The 18,191-nt window shown below is 30.7% G+C and overlaps 2 protein-coding genes across 10 annotated transcripts in view; one reads left to right on the top strand and one right to left on the bottom strand.

The window, feature by feature from the left end:
* Top2 (DNA topoisomerase 2) overlaps positions 1-18,191 on the bottom strand; it is a 100,841-nt gene that overhangs the window by 61,517 nt on the left and 21,133 nt on the right. The gene's annotated exons all lie outside the window — the stretch shown is intronic.
* On the top strand, positions 271-2,000 carry LOC145333321 (uncharacterized). The gene is made up of 3 exons (XM_080178443.1): positions 271-399; positions 992-1,052; positions 1,850-2,000. The coding sequence occupies exons 1-3, from the start codon at positions 297-299 to the stop codon at positions 1,998-2,000; spliced, it is 315 nt and encodes a 104-aa protein (XP_080034569.1). The 5' UTR covers positions 271-296.

Below are 18,191 nucleotides of genomic sequence, written 5' to 3'. Positions count from 1 at the left end.
CAATACACAGTGTTTCATGTTAAAAACAATCTTCAGTTGGTTATAAATAAAAAGACATGATGCTTTAATGAGCATAAATTTTATGAAGTAGTAAGAGGCTTTTGTCTGAAGCTTATAATCTCACAACTGCTGAAATGATTAGGTTCACTATTTCATATAAGCTTCTCATGGGTATGTTTTTGGCCATTCTATTTTTAGATTTATATCCTGGGATGATTTAAAATTTCTTTAGCCCCTTCGAATACAGAGCCACTTGTAAATAATATATCCTTTCGTTTTAGACATTTGGTTTCCTAATGTCAATGCCACCAAAAAGACTGTTGCGACGAGTTCTTTTTTCATCCGGACTTATTTCAACTCTGCTTACTCTAACCACCACTGCAATGGATTTAGTTTCAGGTATGTTCAGTAAAGTTTTTTTATGGGAGCTTTCACACAAATTATTGGTTGACCACTGACACCCCTCTACTCCCCCCCCCCCCTAATCTTCAAACAAACAAAATTTCTTTACCTTTTTCAAAAGTCGAGAAAGCAAAGTTAAGAAAAAAATAGCTTACGTTATTCAAAGGGTCTTTACCATTTTGGGGCAGGTAGTTGTCTAGAATATATGTACCTCTAATCTTATACATTTATTGAAAAAGATAGCTTAAGTTGGGTATAGTCCCTTTCGTAACATTGCACCTTATGGGGCGATTCTTCGTATTTTTCACAGTAGCTTTTCTCCTATTTCTCTAGCCCCTGCGGATGGCTCTAACCCTGCGGGACCAATTAACTAACCCTGTCGGGCAATCACCTAACCCAATATAACCTAACCTAACCTAAAACAACCTATAAAAAGCCATTTTAAAAATACGACGAATCGCCCCTTATGGGGCGATGTTACGAAAGGGACTATTCCCCTTAAGTTTTTTTTAATCACGCACCTTTATATTTGAACCAGGGGAGAATATTTTGATACCTGACTTAAATTAATAACTACATTATATTTTAGGATTTCGTATTCAGCCCACAGAATCCTTCCTCACATGGTGTCAAAAGTCAGACAAGGCAAAGTTAATTTGAGTTAAATAAAGATAAAACAAAGAAAAATTGCTCAAATCAAATACACTGTAAAAAATATTTTCATTAATTTTTCAAAATATCTTTCCTACAAAAGAAACTAAGCTCTCTCATATTAGAACCATTACTCTAATATGATCATTCAGGATTCTTCTACCAAAAGTTTTAAAATTTCTCGCATTTTTTTACGCAGTAGAAAGGTCTTCCAAGAAACCCAATTTTTACAGGACTTATTAAAAGTGAGGCTTTTCTATAATTAAGGTCAGTACGTCCCTACATTCGAACGTCCATACATTCGTCCGTCTGTAACGAATAGCTTTTTTCAATTTAGGCATGTTAGAATTGTCCTATCAATTTCAAACTTTGCAAGGTGATTCCTATTTTAGTTAGGTACGATTTAGAAAGCAAAGCAAATCAATAATCATTACCAGAATGTCCGTACGTCCATTTTAAACATGTTGATTTTTCTACTTTTTTAACAATAAATTTTAAGTGATCTAGTTATCCGATTGATCTGTTTTTTGGTATATTGATTCCAGGGACAACAAAGTATAATGTTATAAGCAAAGCAACTCTATAATCAAGTCCTAAAAATGTAAGTATTTCCATAAACATTATCCTGTATCAAGCAGTTTTTCAACAAATGCACTTACAATTTTGCTTCGCCTCTTATACATCTTTATTCTGATATTTAGTTCTGACACTATATAAGTGTTAATTCAGTGCTTCACTTTTATGGATGTTGTCATCCTTGCTTTTATTAAAACTTGAATTTAACTGTACAGGCAAGCTACACTGGATTGGCTACTTTTCTAACAATCTTAATTCTTGTCATTGTCATGGGAGCTACTCAGATGTTTATTCAGGAAAAGGATTTTAACATGAAAGAATTAGTTGAATTATTTGAGATAAACTATTCCAACAATAGATCTATAGTATAGATGTATATACAGATGAGTTTTCCTATGACCTTTTTTGTCTGCTAGTAAATTATTTTCTGCTACTTGGCTGTGTTAATATTCTACTAATAATACTATTGGTTAATTTTCAAAGACTTAATTGAGAGTCGGCACAAGGTCCTTAGGATGGGGACATACAGTCATTTAACCCTTTCCCCGTCTAGTTTAGTAATGGATGTAGAAAATATGTGGATATTGTGATATGGGAAAAATTGTCATCAATTTAGCTTGCCATTGGATAGGTAGTTTATTCATCAAGTGTCATGGAAGGGGATGGGGTAAAAAGGGTCTAATGGGGAATCCTTATTTTAGTCTGCAGCAAGTTACACTTTATTACAGAACATGAAAATCTGGTGTAAGATCTACGTAATAATGTTAGTATTAAAAAGTTTTTCTATGAGTACTGTTATGCTAAAAGAAGGACTAATAGGTTCGAAATTGAGGAAATCAAATGTCGTCTTCAGTACCATGTCATTTCATTTAAAATCCTTTTATTGATTTAGACAAACTATGGAATAAAATGTCTTTCTTGGGCAACTATCAGATACCTCTTTCCTGTATTCATCTGGCTTTTATGTAAGATTTGAAAAGCATAGCATCTTCTATGTAGGTTTACTATCGGCAAGGCCTCTAGAGGCCTCTAGGGGCAATTGATTGGGGCAATGTAGGGTTAAAATTGACAACCTAAATTTTGTTTAAATTAGGAAAATAAATTTTGTGGTGCTTTTTTGAGGTGATTTCTCTTGAAGGGGTGGTTGTACTCTCCGCAAAATTAGTTATAAACATTCCCAGGACCTATGAGAAGCTACATTATAAAGGAGAACCATATCGGTTTAGCGGTTAGAAAGACACACACAGAGATCCTATACTTTATTATAAGGATTTTCTTTATTTTCAATTGGTAGGTAGGTAATTACCTGCCCTGCTCCTCAGACCCATGTGAATTTGAACAGCCGGTTATAAATTTTGGAAATGGTGAAATTATATTTTTGTACATGAACAATTCCTTATTGTTATACATAATAAATGGATGTAAAATATACATGGATGTTATAACTTATTCAGTAGGAGGAAAGAGATGGGGGTAAAGGGGGGGGGGGATGTGGAAGATCATTATTTTAGCACATTACAGAGTTCACTATAATATAGAACATAAAAATCTGGTGTAAGATCCAAGTAATAATACATCCATTACATATTATTATATACATATAGTATGCAAAACATGTCTTTCTTTTTCAGGTATAATAATATCATTTCTGCATGTACTGATACCTCTCCCAGCTGGCTTCATAGAACCAACAATATTTCAAATACCCACTCCCACATCTGTGGCTATCATGTTGACTGCTAGCTTTATTGTGGGAGTTTTCCTTAAAGAAAATAAGGGAACATTTATAATTGTAAAAGAAATCAAACAATCATTACATCAAATAGTTTTAAAAATGTTTAGTACTGGTAATATGGTTCAACCTGTTATTTATTAACTGATCAAACTATTTAAACAACAAGTTTTGCTACATTACTTTAACAAGGATGACAACATCCATGAGAAACATAACAGATAGACTGATAGTTACAATGTGTATGTGTAGTATAGAGTATATGCTCAGTAGTCATGTAAATCACAAAACAACCTCGAATACCAGCCAAGAAAATAATGTTTTTAGTAGCGAAGCTACTCTACAATTCAAAATGTCTGTCCGTCCGTCTTGCCGTCCGTCTGTCTGTCCGAGACAAAGTGGGGTTAACGTGATTTTCTCGGCTGCTATAAAAGATAGAAGGCTGAAATTTCTTGTCAACATTATGGAGCATAATTAAGAATAAAACATCCAAGTCAGTCGGACAGCTTTAAGGCAGGTTTTTAGCTATTTTTATATTTTTCAATGTTTTTGGGGAAACACGATTATCTCAGCTCATATAAAAGATAGATGGCTGAAACTTTTTGTCAAGATTCTCATCAATAAGGAGCATGATTAAGTATAAAACATCCAAGGTTGTCAGGCTGCTTTTAGGCAGGTTTTTGGCTATTTGATATTCTTCACATATTTTCCGATTTCCTGGGTGTTTTTAAATCGATTTTAATTTTTTTTTGAATGACAGTATCAAAATTTAATTTCCTGTTGTTCTGAGGTATTTTTGTTTCCAAAGATGAAAGGACAGGTGGCTTTTATTGATTTTTTTTGTATAATTTTCCTTATCTTTGGTGTTTTTGGTCCAATTTTCAAAGTTTTTGTGGATAAAAGTATAAAAATTGAATTTCCTGTTGTTCTAAGCATTCAGTGTGTAATTTACTTTGACCATAACTCTGTCAGTCATCATTTATAATGTAAATTTTTAAAAATATAGAGAAAATATATAGAAAGGTTTTGTGATTTTTATTCAATAATGTAAATTTTATCAAATGCCCTTTAAATCCTTTGTCTGTATTCTTATCCATGATTTTTTATGCTTCGCTACTTATGGATGTTGTCATCCTTGTTTATTTTATTAAGAAATCAAACTTTTGTAACTAAAAAAAATACAAAATGATATTTCATTTCTTACAGAATATAAAGACACTCTCCATAATATCCTTTTCTAAAAGTAATGTTTTGTCTTTCTGTGTGTACCAAAGGATCTCACTTACCACTGAACTCTCCTCAAAAATGTAGCAGAGAAGTTTTTTTTCATAACTTTTTAGGGTAGGGTACCGCAGCGAGAAAAAATGATCCCCCTTCAAAAAATTGTTTTTTTTTCTTTTTATGAAAAGGAAGGAGGAGTGACACCCCACCCTTGCCTCTTTGGGCGTAGGTGCTAGTTTCTGTAAAAAGTTTCTGTACTTGTAATGTTTCAACATGTTAATTATAATTTATTACATTATTTCTTCATGTTCAACATATTTTTCTATTTAAAAAGGACACTTAGTTCTGTGAAAATGTTATACTTTACTTTCAAAAGTGCAAATTAGATTTATTTTCTTACAGTGTAGTTTTGTATATTTTCATAGCCCGTAAAATGACACTTACTCCTGTTAAATGTTATAATACTAGAGTTGGCTCAATGAAACTATCTCACTATTGGCTAGTTTTCTATAAGTACATATCTATTTGTCTATTTCTCAATAAATCAATTCTCCTCCCCCGCCATTACTATCTAAAAGAAAGAAGTAAATATTTATTAATTCAAATGATTTTAAAAAGATTTTTTTAATTATAATTTTACATTACCATCACCAAAGGGTTAATATGATTGAAATTTTAGTTTTAATATTTTAACACAAAGGAAGTGTCGCCACAATCGAATTCTTTAAAAATAGAGTTTTCTTAGATTTACTCTATTATGAACGTATATTTTTTTTATTTAGGAAATAAGGATTAAATACTTCAATGTAATTCAAATATCAACATGAAGTGAAAAACTTAATTCATTCCATAAACAAATAGAATAAAGGTCTTATCGCTTTGGTCAATGAGAGTTTAATGAGGATTATTGGAGCACTATGAGTTTTAAACACTCTACCATTGGAAGACTCGAGCTCATATATAGACGTTTATTTCCTATATAGATCTGTCATGGATCTTGATGCAGTAAAGCAGGCCGTTTTGTAAATGTTAAAAATTGGAAGATTTCATTAAATAAAAGTAATCGCAAATATACTTAGTAAATAACGCTGTATGGCTTCGAAACCGATTAATGTCCGCTGGATTAGAACAAGTTCTCAGCCATGCTGGAAAATCATGTATATCATCGTATTCGTATTTTGGACAATTTTCTAATTGAATAATTTTTTAAATCATAAAATTAATAAAACTTTTTTTCTCAGATTGCATTTTAAAATTATGTTTGAAAATCAGTAAGAATCAAATAAATTATTATCATAAATCTCAATTTATTCAATAAAAATTTTTTAAAAATTATTTAGAAACGTTGCTGACGTAAAACATCATACAATTTGTACAATAATTAATAAGCTTATTTAAATATTGTATTTTTTAGAAAAATAATAATAGCGATTCATTGGTTCTATATTGCAGTACCTACACGCTCCCAAGTAAAATCGACCCTGGAAAAAATACCACCTAAATTTTTTCTTTTTATCTATTCTATTCTATTTGTGCTCCTAGAGGCCTCTAGTAGCGTAGTCTTATTCTTTAGAGTAGTGAATTATTTTGTTTATACATTAATATCTTGCTTACCACTGAACTGATTAGGTTCTCCCTTTTAGAAAAGCTCTAAATAGTATCATGGATTGTTTAATGCTATTTTATTTTTCCGTTAACGCCTTCGGGACGATTTTATGCTTTTTCTTCATTCCTTGCTTCATCTGAAATACAGAGCTCCTTGATGCTGATGGCACAGTCACTAGACTATATTTAGGTATTTTTGATAAACAAAATTTTTTCATAATAATATTTCAAATCTAACTTATTTACATCAAAAATACATGTTGAAAATTATATATATGTAAAATATTGTAAAATTGTATCCATGTTATTTATGTTTGCTAATAAAGTACTAAAAATTCATGTTTACATGATTTTTTAACTTGCAAATAGAGATGATCTAGAGACCTACTCTCTAAATCAGCCAGTAGGATAACAGTGGAGGTACATTCCAGACATGTCATTGGTTGAAATTGTGTACAGATTTTGGTTGGAAAGGGCATCATTTTTTCACTTCGTTCGTATAAGTGGTCACATTTCCTAACCCTAGTAATCTCTGTCTCAGCAATTTACCTTTTTTTGTGCTTATATAAGCATTTTTGTCAGATTTAAGTAGGACGTGCTCACATCGGGAAAGTCCGCACTTTACAACAAAAGTGGCTGACTTAAATCGGACATGTCGGACTAACGAGCCATTTTCGTAGGTTAATTGCTTACTTGAAGAACTATTATTGCCCTATAAACCCCTAAAAAACCCCAAAAATAAGGGTGGCTGATAAGAATCAGCAAAATCGGACGCTTTTGAGGTAAATGTCTTACAGATTAAGATTTTAATCCTGATTTTTTTTCCTCAAAATTTAATCCCTTCTCAGCCATTTAGGCTATATTTGTAGTTGATTGCTTACTTAAACAAGCCATTTTTGTGATTAATGTCCTACTTATATCTTCCATTTTTGCTACAAAATCCTTACTTAAACAAGCAATTTTTGTGATTAATGTCCTACTTATATCTTCCATTTTTGCTACAAAATCCTTACTTAAACAAGCCATTTTTGGGGTTGATTGCTTACTTAAATCCTCCATTTTTGCTGCAAAACCCTTACTTAAGTAAGCCATTTTTGGGGTTGATTACTTACTTAAATCATCCATTTTTGTTGCAAAATTCTTACTTAAATAAGCCATTTTTGGGGTTGATTACTTATTTAAATAAGGATTTTGCAACCAAAATGGATGATTTAAGTAAGTAATCAACCCCAAAAATGGCTTATTTAAGTAAGGATTTTGTAGCAAAAATGGATGATTTAAGTAAGCAATCAACCCCAAAAATGGCTTATTTAAGTAAGGTTTTTGCAACAAAAATGGATGATTTAAGTAAGTAATCAACCCCAAAAATGGCTTATTTAAGTAAGGTTTTTGCAACAAAAATGGATGATTTAAGTAAGCAATCAACCCCAAAAATGGCTTATTTAAGTAAGGATTTTGCACCCAAAATGGATGATTTAAGTAAGTAATCAACCCCAAAAATGGCTTATTTAAGTAAGGATTTTGTAGCAAAAATGGATGATTTAGATAAGCAATCAACCCCAAAAATGGCTTATTTCAGTAAGGATTTTGCAACCAAAATGGATGATTTAAGTAAGTAATCAACCCCAAAAATGGCTTATTTAAGTAAGGTTTTTGCAACAAAAATGGATGATTTAAGTAAGCAATCAACCTCAAAAAAGGCTTATTTAAGTAAGGATTTTGCAACCAAAATGGATGATTTAAGTAAGTAATCAACCCCAAAAATGGCTTATTTAAGTAAGGATTTTGCAACCAAAATGGATGATTTAAGTAAGTAATCAACCCCAAAAATGGCTTATTTAAGTAAGGATTTTGTAGCAAAAATGGATGATTTAAGTAAGCAATCAACCCCAAAAATGGCTTATTTAAGTAAGGATTTTGCAACCAAAATGGATGATTTAAGTAAGCCATTTTTGGGGTTGATTGCTTACTTAAATCATCCATTTTTGTTGCAAAATCCCTACTTAAATAAGCCATTTTTGGGGTTGATTGCTTACTTAAATCATCCATTTTTGCTACAAAATCCTTACTTATATAAGCCATTTTTGGGGTTGAGTACTTACTTAAATCATCCATTTTGGTTGCAAAATCCTTACTTAAATAAGCTATTTTTGTGATTAACTTCCTACTTATATCTTCCATTTTTGTTACAAAATCCTTACCTAAACAAGCCATTTTTGTGATTAAATTCTTACTTATATCTTCCATTTTGGCTACAAAATTCTTACTAAAACAAGCCATTTTTGTGATTAATCTCCCACTTAAATATTCCATTTTTGTTACAAAATTCTTACTTAAACAAGCCATTTTTGAGATTAATTTCTTATTTAAATCTTCCATTTTTGCTACAAAATCCTTACTTAAACAAGCCAATTTTTGTGATTTATTTTCTACTTTCATGATGAAAATTGGCAAAATTGAACCTATAATTAATGTAAAAAAAAACTTTATAAGTCAAATTATATTAAACTACATGATATTATACAGTATTACAATACATTCAAAAATTTTATATCTTTTTCATGTTTAAAAAATGACTGATGAAAGTTTGTTTTAAATTTATACAAATTAGATGTTTAAATCAAATTCACTAGTTTTCTGCATAAATCAATCTTCTGTTTCTGATATAAAGTTGTGTTATAAAGTTCCAGCAAAACCACTCTAACCACAGACTGAGACAATCTGTCTTTGAAGTGATTCTAATGTACTCTAATGATATTTTGATTGATTTATCAACTCTGTTCTCCAATGAAGTAAACTCCTGAGAAAAAATTACTAAAAATAAAATATATTTAATATTGATATGAAATACACAAAACTACTCTTTCTAACATATGTTTCTTTAATATTTACAATAAATATTCATGAATTATTATTAACATTTAGAATAAATAAATAATAGTAAAATATCTAATATAGTATTTGTCATTTGGGATTAGACTTTTATTCAAAAAAAAATTTAAAGCTATTATATATAAAAACAAGCAATGAAGTGTACTGATGTCTAAGGGGGGAGAGATGTACAGGTATGATAACCCCCACCCCCAATGAAATTTGGCATTTAGGAACTAAGACATCATTGTGGAGCTTCTATGTAATACAGCATGACACACAAAAAGTATTTTTTAGGGTTTACAGACCATATTACTTAGTGTATCAAAAAAAGTAGCATATGTTCTTGATCTCTTAATATTTCCACACAAGAAAAAAATTTTAGAAAGAGCCTAAATTTTGAAAAAGTAACTTAAGAAAAAGTAACTTACATAAGTTTTAAGTAAAAAGTTAAAATAAGTTTTAAGTTGAAAGCATTTTTTTGAGTCTTGTAAGGTTAATGATATTTTCATGATCCTAACTTTATTAACAAAAAAGATATCAACAAAATACAATTTCATCAAAATGAGTTTTGATTTTCAAAAGCATAATTTACCAGAGATCTAAAGAGATATGTCGAAAAGGTGGCCAAATAAATGTCAGAATTCATCCTTTATTATACACATTGTGATGAAAAAATTAAGTTTTTAAAGTTAAAAGCATTTTTCTATTATTGGGATTATTTATACCCACAAATTTTAGTTCCAAGGTTAAAAGTTTTGGGAATAAAAAATATTTACAACCTGAAATGGAAATTACCATTCCTTTAAAAAAAAGCTTGGAAGTCCTTGAAAGTCCTTAAAAATGTAAGAATCGATCTAGCACCTCAAACAATTGGCAAAACTTAATGAAACTTGGTGAAAATATGAAGATTGTTAGCATAATTATCCCTAAAAATTTCAGCTCTTTATCTTTTATAAACCCTTAACCACTTTATTATGCAATTAACATTTTTCTGGATATTTTGCTATGATAGTCCATAAGTGTACAGATTTACTGTATATTGTTTCTATTTGTTAATGCAACACATATGATAAAAGAAAAAGATTCTGTTTAAAGTAAAATGCTTATGTATTGATCAAAAAATAATTTTTTTTTGATTTTTTACTGATCCACTTCAGTATGCAAATCCAAAGAAAATCAATGGGAAAAGGTTTATTTTGCAATTTTCTCCTCTTTTAAAGATTGAAACTCATAAAATAATATTTTTTAAAGGAATTTATGCATTAATTATTATGAAAAACAGTATAAGGTAGAAATTAATGATTTTTATAAATAAGAAATATTTGAAAAAAAGAAATTTGACCCTTATCACTTTAGAGGACAGCTGCTGAACCCCAGTTTTATGGATGAAGCTAAATACTTGTTAAAGATATAAATTACCCTCAAAAGTATACAAAAATGTTTTTTCATGTGTTTAAAAAATCCATTTTAAAATCTTGATTTTGAGGATGGTGGCCTTTAAGGTGCTCTTACTGGTGGTGATGGTGAGCCAAAGTTATCAGAGTGCATGGCCATGATGACAACTTATATATTGCACTATGGTCCAATTTTTGTAGTCATAGCAGCCTCAAGCCATGCAGTATTAAAATAGAAAAAAATTGCAATTTAAATTACTCTAATTCATAAGGTAAATATTGTAGTTTTTAGATAATGGTTATATTTTGTGTCGGGAGTCTCCATTGGAGGCTGCTATGACTACAATAAATGGTACATAGGTTAATAGACAAGTTGTTGTAATGGGCATGTACTTAGAAAACATTTGGCTCACCATCACCATCACCTGGAGTATCTCAAAGGACATCATCCTTAAAATCAAAATTTTAAAGTTGATTTTTTTAATACATTAAAAAACATTTTAGTATACTTTTAAGGATAATTTTTATCTTTAACATGTATTAAGCTACATCCATTAGACTGAAGGTCAGCAGTTGTCCTCTAAAGTGATAAAGGTTGAATTTTTTTTTAATATTTCTTATTTAGAAAATTCATTAATTTCTACCTTATACTGTTTTTCATAATAATCAATGCATAAATCCCTTTTAAAATTGTTATTTTATCAGATTCAATCTTTAAAAGAGGAGAAAAGTGCATAATAAATGTTTCTCCATTGATTTTCTTTGGATTTGCATAATGAAGTAGACCAGTAAAAAAATAAAAAAAATATAGTTTTTCATTGACACATAAGCATTTTACTTTAAACAGAATCTTTTTCTTTTGTCATATGTGTTGCTTTAACAAATAGAAACAATGTACAGTAAATCTGTACACTTATGGACTACCATAGACAAAATATACAGAAAATGTAAAATGCATAGTGAAGTGGTTCAGGGTTTAGGAGTTGAAAAAATGATGTTTCCCCCTTTCTGTCTCAGATGGACGGACAGACAGATAGACATTTTAAATAATAGAGTAGCTTCACTACTAATTATAGAGTAGCGCTTTGCTACTAAAAATAAGCTCAGAACTCATATTTATAGTTTAAGGGGGGTCTTTTGCTCCACTAGCCTCTAGAAAGGAAGTCCTGAAATGAAATCTGTAATGGTTACTTGGTTAAGTTATGTTAAAAAAGTTTTCTTTAAAAAAATCAGATTGATATCTTTAAAAATAAGCTCAGAACTTATATTTTTAGCGTTTTGGGGGTTCTTTTGTTCCCCTAGCCCCTATAAGTAAAGTCCCAAAATTCAATTTTTATATTTTACAGGTAGATCCAATCATATAAATGAGCTTACAAGCTATAAAAACAAGCCCAACAATCCAGGGCAAAATTTGGTACTGAATTATAAATATTCTTGTATCATTTGCTGCATAACTAAAACACACACACATAGAAAAACTTTTGGGTACCTACATTTTTGGGTACCCCAATGCCATAGAAATGATAAGGGATTAATAAAAAAATTTTATTTTTGTAAGAACCAAATATATTTTGAAAGTTTTTAAAAAACATAGGGGGAGAGGAATAAGGATACTTTGTTAAATAGTTTAATGTCCCTGCCCTACCTACTTATGGATATACTTATTAAGTGCAGTCAATAATTTTTTTTGGTGGAAAATTAGTGCAGCTACTTTAAAAAAGGTAGTTAAATAATAATTAGTTTATGAAAAAGTAATTTTATGGTAAAAGATCCATATGAATCACAAAAGAAGTTCAAAAATTTGCTAGTGTAAAATTTTCGTTTCGAAGACAACATTATTATATTTATAATATGCGCAGCATTTAAAACAACTTTAAAATCATCGTTATGAGACAACCACTGGACTGATTTTAGATTGGTCAACGGATTTGAATTTATTACGACCAGGACTATTTTTTTGCCACCTTGGACGACTAAATTGGCCAAGGAATAGCCGAATACGGTATTTTTAAACTTTATTTCCATTTTATGCAATTATTATCATGTCTACAACTTTTAAATCATCGTTGCAAGACAACCACTGGACTGATTTTTGATTGGTCAACGGATTTGAATTTATTACGACCAGGACTATTTTTTTGCCACCTTGGACGACTAAATTGGCCAAGGAATAGCCGAATACAATATTTTTAAACTTGACTTCTATTTTATGCAATTATTATCATGTCTACAACTTTTAAATCATCGTTGCAAGACAACCACTGGACTGATTTTTGATTGGTCAACGGATTTGAATTTATTACGACCAGGACAATTTTTTTGCCACCTTGGACGAATAAATCGGCCAAGGAATAGCCAACTACGGTATTTTTAAACTTTACTTCTATTTTATGCAATTATTACCAAGTCTACAACTTTAAAATCATCGTTGCGCGACAACCACTGGACTGATTTTTGATTGGTCAACGGATTTGAATTTATTACGACCAGGACTATTTTTTTGCCACCTTGGACGACTAAATTGGCCAAGGAATAGCCGAATACGATATTTTTAAACTTGACTTCTATTTTATGCAATTATTATCATGTCTACAACTTTAAAATCATCGTTGCGCGACAACCACCAGACTGATTTTTGATTGGTCAACGGATTTGAATTTATTACGACCAGGACTATTTTTTTGCCACCTTGGACAACTAAATTGGCCAAGGAATAGCTGAATACGATATTTTATGCAATTATTATCATGTCTACAACTTTAAAATCAGACTACAATATTTTTAAACTTAACATGAAAAAAATATGGGCCGATTATTTTAATCGGCCAAATCCGGCCGAAATCGGCCGACTTCCGGCCGGCCAATAACAAAAACAGCTAGCTAATACTGTTCCAATTTGGTTACACTTTTAAGGAAAGGTTTATACATGTCTTAGGGTTGGTTTTAGGCTTTGTTCCTGACCTCCATCAGACTCCCCAATAGGATAAGGATCAAACAACTAGTATTCTAATATTATAGCTTCTAAAATCCGTATTTCTTAACCAATTTTTAAAAAATAAAGTTCTAGCAGCACAGTTATGGGACCTGGAAAACGATTAAAGCATTCCTTATATGCATAGATTGAATCATACCAAAGATATTAAAAACCGCATGAAGATTTTGGGTTCAAAGTTATAAAATTTTAAAAAAATTTCATATCAAGGATATAAACTTTTCAGATAATTGGCAATTAAAATCCTTATTTGTATCATAAAAGGTAATAGCTGCACTATTTTTCCAAATGTTATAGTCATTTTAGAGAATATTGACTGCACTTAATACTTATCCTTGTTTCAAATTAGTATAGTATAATGTTGCTGTGCTAAATATGTATATTACTGTCCTTGTTAACATTAGAAGGAATAATGTTGCTGCGTTACTAATGTCCTTGTTAAATTTAGATTATTATAATGTTGCTGACAAACTTGTGGAAATAAAGCACATGTTAAAATCAGTAATTTACCACAAAAATGGCACAATTAAGTAAGCAATTTACTTTTTTTCATGCTTACTCCACGAGGAGGGATTACTAGGGACAGCATAATATAATTTTGCTGCGCTATTTATGAATATACTTCAACATTACTTAAACATCAGTATTGTATAATATTGCTGCTCTACTTATATTTATACTTGTCCATGTTAAATTTAGTATAGTAAAATAATGCTGTTCTTCTTATGAACATACTTGTCCTTATACCAGTATTACCTCTAGGGGCTCGGTGACGCTTCGGGTGCAATTCCTATCCACGCCACCTTGAACCTACTCTGTGTTTTAAATTGCAGTGTAAAGCGCTCAATCGCCCAGTGTATTAAAGGGAGTGTGAACGTAAAAATTTCTCATCTGATTATCAAATCTTAACATTTTCTAAGCACATTTCACTACACTGATCAACCAAAAACGTCCTATTAACAAAAATATCCAGGAATAATGCCTTGATTTTATGGTATTTTGGGAGGAAAAAAGGAAAAAACAGGGAAAATCTGAACGTTTTTGTTTCTTATAATGTTTGTAGGGATATTTAACTTGTCATATATAGTTGAAACAATTTACTTACTGTTAAGGATTTATTTTATGATATAAAATTGCCAATTAGTTTTTTTATAACGTAGTAATTAGGTAAAAAAGACCTATTTTAAATTCGTATTATTGACAAAAAAAATACCTTACTGTCTACAAAGGGTTGAATCTCATAGGTTATTTAAAATGATAATATCCTTTTTTATTGTGTTGGACAATAAATAACCCACTTTCGAGAATTAGTTTACACTTTTATCAGACTGTTTATATAGAAATATTGCGTCTTTATTATTTACAATTTTGTAATTAAAGGTGGGCGAGAGATGGGCCATCTAAAGTTAATTCGATACTAATAAAAAAACCTGTTTCTAGGTTTGTTATTGTATTTGGTTTTCAATAAAAAATATTGCTTATTTTATCAATTTCTAAGTAACTATACATTGGTTTAAAGCAAGGATTTTATTAAAAGTCAGCTTAACTGTTAGGAAAAATCTAGAACTATGTGAAAAAGTTTAATTTTAGCTATAATGGGAGAAAAAAGCAATTTAATGCACATTTTATATAATACGGAAAATTCCTTCCTTTCCCTGTACCTTATAAAAATCGTCGGAAAAAGCCGTTTTTTAAGCAAACAAAAGCGCGTTTTGCTCTATCTGTGAGATATTACGAATGAGATAATGTTAAGATTTGATATTAAGATGAGAAAAATTTACGTTCACAGTCCCTTTAAGTAAGGTAACACCCAAAAGACAACCAAATCTTTGATTGCGCGAATTTTGTCTCGAGTCCTAACTGCATTTTTAGTCCATTGTTGTATCCCTTCAGATATCTGATAGTATTGGATAACAATAAAATATAATGTAGAGGGAGAGGTCAATAGTAGATAAATAATGCATTAACATTAGTTAAAATATTATTTCAATCGTGATAATTTTATTAACCATGCTACAATGTTACGAGGAGGGATAGGACACTAAGAGGTTAGTTAATATACAGCCCTTGGTCAAAATTTTTATGATTAATTATTGGAAAGGAGATTAATTTTATTCATTTTCATATAACTAAGATTTTACGAGTTTCACCAACAACTTGTATCCACCGCAGCGTAAAGATAATAATTTTTAAGCTGTAAGGGCAGGGATCTTAATGGATATGACAATGCATGATAAATTATGATAATAAACAAGATTACTCCTTCAAGATTTAAGTTATTGGTTGAAAATTTACTCATACAACAAATAAAATAATGTGTTTATAAAACTCTGGATACCATTGTAATTAACAGTCCAAGCCCCCCACCTCCCTGGTGAAGGATTATATATCACATCGTTTTAAAAGCATTTTCAAAGATACAAAATTTTATTACAAAATTAATTCCAGATTTGTTGTTTTATTCAGAGTTGCTCAGAAACTGTTTTTAAACCGCGGAAATGAATTAAATTCTGAGCCATACTGGAATAGTTATTTGTTGTATCGTATTATAAACAATTTTCCCGAATTTAAAAATGTACAATAATAAGTTTTGTAAGCCGCGAGATTCCTAAGGCCAGGGATCGGAAGCCGCGCGTAAGCCGCGTGTAAGCCTCATTGAAATCTTCATTTTATCACTATAAAATTCAGCTGGATGTATAAAACTGCTCTTTAGCAGACAATCCTTCTTTCTGAAATTTCATTTTCTGCTCACAAGCAGGTTTAAAACTGAGGCTTATGCGCGGCTGAGGCGCGGCTTCCGAACCCTGCCTAAGGCTTATAAAACTGGTTATAATCTTATGATTGTACATTTTTCAGTATGGCCTAGTACCGAAAATATTTTTTCCAGTATGGCTTCAAACCCAATTAAAATCCGCTATATTATAACCAGTTCTAATCCATACTGAAAAAAAATCATGTATAGCAACTTATTACAGACAATTTTCCACGAGTATTAAAACAAAAAATCATGAAATTACAATCCGTTTACTTAGCCAGGTCCTTCAACCATTCAGAGCTAACAAAACTGGTTTTAATATTTTATTTTTTTTTCAATCTAATATCCGCGTAAAGCTAACTATGATACGAGGCGATAAATAATTATTATTTTTTGAATAACATACTGTTTTTAAAAAGTAACAGGATCTATGTGTGTCTCTGTCTGTTTAAAGGAGGATACCACCACCCTCCCAAGAAAAATCGCCCCCATCCCCTTAAAAAAAGAACCACAAAATAACTAATAGTTTGGAACCTGCTAGAGTTTTGAGTAAAAGAATGAGATAAAGTTGTTATAAAACTTTGGGTACCAGTGTACAGTTTACAGTCCAATGACACCTCCCTTCTTTGTTTGCTCATAAATATACATTAAAACGTGATAATACCTAACATTAACCTATTTCTTCTATTAACCAAGTTTGCAATCCAAATATTTCTAGTGAAAACCCCGCGCATTTCTTAGATTTGTTAAGTTAAAACAAGTAAATGTAAATAACAAAATGCATAGCTCAAAAAATGTGAAAAGGTTTGCGTCAAAATAGTTTTTAAAAATAAATATATAACAGACGCACTGTTATGTATACATGTATGTATTTATAATGAAATAAAGTAAATGCTCAAATGAGGTAAAAAAGAAATGTAATAATCTTTTAGATTTTTTAATAGACACTGTTTAATTTAATTTTGATATCTATAACTAAATAACGGTACGACCGCCTTGTATGTTTGATAGTTATTTGTGCTCCTTAATGATGGGAATGTTGTCAAAAACGTTTCAGCTTTCTATCTTTTATAGGAGCTGAGTGAATCCCATTTTCCCCGTTACGGACTGACTAACAGACTGACGGACAAAGTGAATTATAGAGAAGCTTCGCTACTAAAAAAGGTTATTTTAAATGATACATTATTTCAGTATTATAGATAGATTTCCACGGATAAAAAAAAAACTATACACTAAGTTTATAATTAAAATTTAATGGATTTAATTCCTTGATGATTTTTTTGTGTAAAATTGTCTATAATTCAACATGTCAACGGAAATAAAAACAAAATTATTTTTAAATTATGATTTTGCATTTTATAATAGTAGAAAACTGGGTATAATACGAAATGATACTTGCTTTTTCAGTATGGCTTAAAACCAGTTCTAATCCAGCGGATGTTAATCGGTTTTGTTGCCATACAGGAAATTTATATGTGAAAAAAAAGAATGTAATTATTTATTGCATCGTATTATAGTCAGCTTTCCGCGGATTTCTTAACCCCGCATGGCCCGGGCTAAGAAAATTGGTTTTAGGTTTATGAGTATTATTTCAATAAAAGTGGAAAACTCTCTGTAATACGATGCTATACATAATTTTTCAGTATGGCTCAGAACTGGTTCTAATCCAGCGAATATTAATCGGTTTTGAAGCCATATTGGAAATTTCGTTTTAACTCGGAAATTGGGTATAGTCCCTCTCATAGCAACGCCCCTTAAGGGGCGTTTCTTCGTATTTTCACATTAGCTATTCTCCTACTGCTATCCCCTGTGAGGGGCTCTAACCCTGCGGGACCAATTGTCTAACCCTACGGGGCAATCACCTAACCCAATATAACCTAACCTAACCTAAAATAACCTATCAAAAGCCATTTTAAAAATACGACCCTTAAAGAGCATTGCCACGAAAGGGACTATACCCAGGAAATTGTCTACATAATTATAATACAT

This window comes from Acartia tonsa, chromosome 12 (assembly GCF_053477335.1).
Source record: "Acartia tonsa isolate MP-2025a chromosome 12, ASM5347733v1, whole genome shotgun sequence".
Taxonomy (NCBI): Eukaryota; Metazoa; Arthropoda; class Copepoda; order Calanoida; family Acartiidae; genus Acartia; species Acartia tonsa.
This window is presented reverse-complemented; position numbering and strand designations above follow the sequence as displayed.